Source organism: Nicotiana tomentosiformis, chromosome 2 (assembly GCF_000390325.3).
Source record: "Nicotiana tomentosiformis chromosome 2, ASM39032v3, whole genome shotgun sequence".
In the NCBI taxonomy this organism is placed as follows: Eukaryota; Viridiplantae; Streptophyta; class Magnoliopsida; order Solanales; family Solanaceae; genus Nicotiana; species Nicotiana tomentosiformis.
The window spans coordinates 133,740,960-133,747,183 of NC_090813.1; the positions used below are offsets into that span (position 1 = coordinate 133,740,960).

Here is a 6,224-nt window from a genome sequence, read left to right on the forward strand (position 1 = left end):
CCCATGATCTCCTAATTTTGACACATTCTCACCCGTCGAAAACAAGAATAAAATAGACAGTAAATTACACTAACATATCTTTTAAGATTCAGTTATAGATATATTCCCAGTAGTTTAAAATCAAACACTTTTTCACTTGTAAGAATATATTGAGTGTGTTGTTATTATTGTTGTAGTTTAAAATCAAACACTTACACTGCCTATACTATAAAATTTCTATACAAATATAATGACTTATTATGAGTACACTTTTAAAATGATCAAATACTTAAAGACATAAGCTACAAGTATATAACATAAAATGAAGACATGGAGTACATAGTGAACTTCCTTTGGATTAGTTTAGCAATTGGTTATCTTAAATGTTTTTGGGAAGTAGGATTTCAGGAAAAAAGAAAGAGATCAAATCGCCAATAATTACATAATTGGACCTGTCGCAGTACGTGGACGAATATTTAGCACGTTATATTTAGAAAGTCTTTTAAATGTTTTCGAAAAAGCACAAAAACGAGGATATTCGGTTCAGCTAATAAACGTTGGTCTTCCTAAACTCGAATCAAATAGTTTCAAACTAAAACAACCAAAAGTTGGTTTTCATAAAAATAACAGAGATTTTCTTCAATGTGCAAAATAATTGTGACCGTGATATATGGCTATACATTGTTAATTTTGTACACGAGGCAGCCTAAATGTGTTCTCTAGATCACCGAATTTAGCATTTTCCCATTTGTTTTGGACATATTTGAGTTATTTTCCATGAAAGGTTAATTTTTTTTATTTTGAATCAATAAACTAAAAGTTAAATGAGCATCTGTAATTAAACAAAATCCAGGGTTAAAGGCCCTGAATGTACACTTTATAATACGTGCATATTATCAAAAACAAAAAAAATTAAATGTTTAATATACAAAAAAATAAAATCTGAGTGTGTGATACTAGGTGCACTGTATAACAACAATAATTATATATCAATCCAAATAAATTAAATCGATCCAAATAAATTACTAATTTCATAATAAGCTAAAGTTGACTAGATGAATCATTATTGGTATAATAATAAGTTGAAGTGGGCTATAGAATTTTCAGATCCAACATTTTGCATGCACAGTTTTTTTTTTCCTCTCAAGTCCCACCTTAGTTACTTTTCCACCAACGAACTTTAACGGTGTTAGTCTTACCAGACTTCAATATTGTCTCTACTTGCTTTGCTGTTCTCACTATTTCCACTCAAAACTAAACGTTCCAATTGGATCTCCGCTTCTGATTTAAATGCTGCTTATAAATACTCCCAACAATATATCTTTCTCCCTCGTCTTCTCCAAACACAAATTTCCTGTGTCAACAAACCAAACACCCCCACAATTATCTCAGCCCTCTGCTTCAAGTACAAAGAAAAAATTAGCCTTGATCTCTTTTTCCAAATATTTGCGAAATACACAGCTCCAATTTATCTCTACCAACGAGAAAATGGTGAATTTCATGATGGATAAATATATTGTCCCCACTTTCTTTGTTTCTTTATTGGGGTTCCTTCTTCTTTATATTTTGCGACCTAGATTTAGAACTCCCTATTACAAGAAAAAAGACCCTAAATCCATCCAAAAATGTGAAACCCACAATGTGATTTCTAGCAATTTAATCAATGGTGAATGCAAATTGGAAAAAGGGTCCGACGCTGATATCATCATTGTTGGAGCTGGGGTTGCTGGTGCTGCTCTTGCTCATACCCTTGCCAAGGTCTATTCCTAATTTCTCTTATTGTCTGTTTTCTACTTACTGTTTTCATTTTTTAATTTCCAAGTTCCTTTTCCTAACATATTACTTATAGAAAAAAAATCTACCCTTTTAAAATTAAGATACGATTAATTCGTAATTTCTGAGAAAGCAAGAAAGAATTGGAAGAGTAAAAAGCACTAGGTGATTTCGTGTCATCCGCCTAAGCTTTAGTAGGTATCCGCCTAAGCTTTAGTAGGTAGAGTTACCTGGTTTCTTTGCCGGTGGAAGGTAACAACCTAACAGGTACTTGGTGGAATAGCCTAGGTGGGTGCAAGCTTGCGGACACTGCCGTCATTAAAAAAAGAAAAAAGAAAAGGAAGTTATCTTATTGGTGATATTGTTGGTCTAGAAAGAGTGATGAAGAGTAACTTTTAGCTCTTTTCCAGAAGGTCTTTTGAATGTAAATTACTTGTATGCGTATACTTTTGCTTATCAAGAGTTAATTGGACTGACTTCCAGAGAAAAATTGGACTAGATTCATTCATTTTTCTTTTTGAAATTAAAATTCAGATGACTGGAAACCATAGGAAAAGTATTATAAGTTGCAATTCCACTTATATCAAAATGGTGAAAGCAGACTTCTAGATGTTGGTTTAGATTCACTTAGTTTGAACCTTGGGAAGGGAAAAATGCCAAACTTTTCGGAAGAGGGAGTATTTTCTTTAGTCCAACATAATGATACTTTTAATTATCTTATCTTGATGGTAAGCATGGGTTTTTAATGGTATGTGGTAAAACAGTAGGAGTCTGTAGATGTCATGGAAAATTTGGCATTTGATCCGTACAACTTGTTTTTTTGGTTTTGTTAACTGATTAGTCCACAAGCAGGACACAAGAAAATCTTTATCCTTTGAGCTTTTACCAACTGCCCAAGCCCCTAAACTTTTTATCCTTTTGGCCACTGTTGCAGGAAGGGCGAAAAGTTCTTGTACTTGAAAGGGATTTGACAGAGCCCGACCGGATTGTTGGCGAGTTGCTACAGCCTGGAGGTTATCTGAAATTGATTGAGTTGGGCCTTGAAGGTTTGTGTTTAAAAAAAAAAAAAAAAAATTAAAACAAAGAGCTTACAATTGATCATTCTGTGATAGAGCTGGTAGGCGCAATACTAGATTTTACTATAAAATATGAAAAAGTTCTAGTTTTAACTGAACTATGGACAAATAATTCAGTTTTCAAGCTAAGTTTGGGTACTTGTTTTTGGTAGTGCGCTCTTGACCTTTTGCCATTGGGCTGCAGATTGTGTTGAGGATATTGATGCCCAGCGGGTGGTTGGATATGCTCTTTTCAAGGATGGGAAAAGCACAAACGTTTCCTATCCCTTGGAAAATTTCCATTCTGATGTGGCTGGGAGAAGCTTTCACAATGGGCGTTTCATACAAAAGATGAGAGAAAAAGCAGCTACTCTTCCCAAGTAAGCTTTCCCTATGCACTCTATTTATTGTAACTGATCTGCTCGACACGTTTCATGTTTTTAGTGATTCACTCCGTTCTTGGTAATTATCCTTTTCCTTAACAAAATTGCAAATAATCAGCTGGCTGCTCTTTATTAAATTATGTACAGTGTACGATTGGAGCAAGGCACTGTAACATCCCTGATTGAAGAAAATGGATCCGTTAAGGGTGTCCAGTACAAAACGAAGGCTGGTCAAGAACTTAAAGCACATGCTCCTCTTACAGTAGTTTGTGATGGATGCTTTTCAAACTTGCGACGCTCGCTTTGCAACCCTAAGGTGAAATTAGAACCATTAAACATGTCATTTGATTTCTTTCTTTAATGTCATATGCATGCATCAGGTCAAGCAAAACAATATGCCTTCATATGCCTAGTGATATATGTGAATTGGGCTGAGTTTGGCATATTTAAATCTTGGAATCATTGTTAAGTGTGATTATTTATTGACATTTGCAGGTTGATATTCCCTCTTGTTTTGTTGGTTTGGTATTGGAGCTAGAGAATGATCAACTTCCATACCCAAACCATGGGCATGTTATTCTGGCAGATCCTTCGCCCATCTTATTTTATCCTATTAGTAGCACGGAAATCCGCTGCTTGGTCGATGTGCCTGGTCAAAAGCTTCCTTCTCTTGCTAATGGTGATATGGCAAATTATTTGAAGACTATGGTGGCTCCCCAGGTAGCTATAGTTTCCCTACATAGTACTAATTTTTTAAAACATCAGAATATATACTGCCGGTTACTAAGTCCATCGTTGTTTTTTCTACCTCATATATAACTTCTTGTTTCTGAAGATACATTTTTTATTCCTCCCGACATGCTTCTGTTATTGATCTATTGATTTATTCAGGTCCCACCTGAGCTACATGATGCGTTTATAACTGCAATTGATAAGGGGCATATTAGAACTATGCCAAATAGGAGCATGCCAGCTGCTCCGTATCCTACCCCTGGAGCTCTGTTACTTGGTGATTCTTTCAACATGCGCCATCCTTTAACTGGTGGGGGAATGACTGTAGCGCTTTCAGATATTGCAGTGTTAAGGAATCTTCTTAAGCCATTGGACAACCTGAATGATGCAGATGAGTTATGTAAATATTTGGAGTCCTTTTATACTTTGCGCAAGGTAAAGCTCCGGCTCTGTCCTCCGGTTTACTCTATTATCAGTTTTGACTGATTTGTTGTAATTATGTGTTATGGCTTATTTAGAAGAAAATTTGATTTCAGTTTCTTGATCAAGTGTAGGAGAAAGGACATATGCCTAATTATCATTAGCTAAAACATCCATATTCTTTTCTCTACTTTTAACTGCTTTATTCACGTTTTATGAACTGAAAAGTTGCATTTTAACGTGGCATGAGAAATTTTTTACCTGGAAGCTTCTCCAATCTCTACAGAAAATCATATTTTATATGAAGTGGGGTTAATGTCTTAAACATACGTCTCTATTTGATAGCTATTCCCTTGAAAAGAATACAAACAAATTGAACTGAAACACTGGATTGAAAAAATTGTTTCTTTTTATGACTTAATTAGCCTGCTACTCATTATTGTATTGATTTCCGTTTGCAGCCAGTGGCTTCAACAATAAATACTTTGGCTGGAGCACTGTACAAGGTATTCTGTGCTTCTCCTGATCAAGCGAGGAAGGAGATGCGAGAAGCATGTTTCGACTATTTGAGTCTTGGAGGTACTTGTTCAACAGGACCCGTAGCTCTACTCTCTGGTCTTAATCCTAGCCCGCTGAGCTTGGTACTCCATTTTTTTGCTGTGGCCATATATGGAGTTGGTCGTTTACTCGTTCCATTTCCTTCCCCAAAGAGATTGTGGATAGGAGCTAGATTAATCTCGGTATGTACCTGAATTCAAACTTTCTCCTCCATTGAATCTTTGCATGTGCTATGTTGCACTTCGTTCAAGTTGGAATGCCTGCATCCAGTGGCGGAGCCACCTTATACGAGTGACACCCCTTCGCGAGAAAAATACACTGTGTAGCTAGGTAAAAAAATAAATTATATGTATATATACTATGTATTGATTCCCCTTAATTTTCTGGTATGTTTACTTTTATATATTTTGACACCTCTTAACGAAAATTCTGGCTCCGCCACTGCCTGCATCATCGTTTTTCCTTCTGCAAAAGTGTGACTCGTTTTAGTTTGGCGTGAATTCTCTTTTGCCAGGCTGCATCGGGCATCATATTTCCCATTATAAAAGCAGAAGGGGTCAGGCAAATGTTCTTCCCAACAACAATACCAGCATATCACAGAGCTCCTCCAGTAAACAAGGGGTCAGATTAAGCAAAAAAATAATTGAAGTTTTGTTCCATGAGTAATTGAATCTCGGTATGCACTTGCTTTTTCGAAGCAAGAAATGTAAGTTCCAATCCCCTCCCCAAAAAAATAATAATAAATAAATAAAGAGAGACTACCATATTGTAGGCATATCATACCAATTAAGGAACCTCAAGTTCGTAGTAGTTGAAATCCAGTCCACTCTTTACCCTGTAAAATTGAACATTGTAGCCTTTTTATCTTTTAGACAGTACAATTCATACCTCAACAACTACGTTTCTATATTGTACATCACATTTATGTATTATCAGTTTGTTTAAAGTTGCCTTTTCGTTCTCAACTTCAAATTGTTCTTAAAAGATTGAATCTTCAATCCATAACAATTGTTTTATATTATTTTGGATCTCAGATAATTATTAACCCCATTAGAACCACTAATGTACTCATGAGGCGTTCAAAGAACCATGTAAGATGAGTTTTTTTAGTTCAAGTGGAAGTTAATTGATGAGTTAAGAGTAATGGACCCTTAAACTCTTAGTGCATATCTTGAAGGTTTTTGTGGGGCACTTAAAAAAAGGTTTCACATGCCCTAATCTGACTCCATTCCCTTGCAACAAACAGAAGATTTGATTTTGTACTTCATTACAAAGGTTATTTTTGTTATATGACCATTTTTATATCGAACTAGTAAAAGCAACA

The 6,224-nt window shown here is 35.5% G+C and overlaps 1 protein-coding gene across 1 annotated transcript; it reads left to right on the top strand.

The window, feature by feature from the left end:
- Nucleotides 1–1,254: 1,254 nt before the first annotated feature.
- Nucleotides 1,255–5,865, top strand: LOC104115212 (squalene epoxidase 3-like). The gene is made up of 8 exons (XM_009625796.3): nucleotides 1,255–1,737; nucleotides 2,687–2,798; nucleotides 3,013–3,187; nucleotides 3,338–3,506; nucleotides 3,686–3,910; nucleotides 4,082–4,357; nucleotides 4,804–5,082; nucleotides 5,415–5,865. Exons 1-8 carry the CDS (start codon nucleotides 1,270–1,272, stop codon nucleotides 5,529–5,531), a joined length of 1,821 nt encoding a protein of 606 aa, XP_009624091.1. The 5' UTR covers nucleotides 1,255–1,269; the 3' UTR covers nucleotides 5,532–5,865.
- Nucleotides 5,866–6,224: the final 359 nt, after the last annotated feature.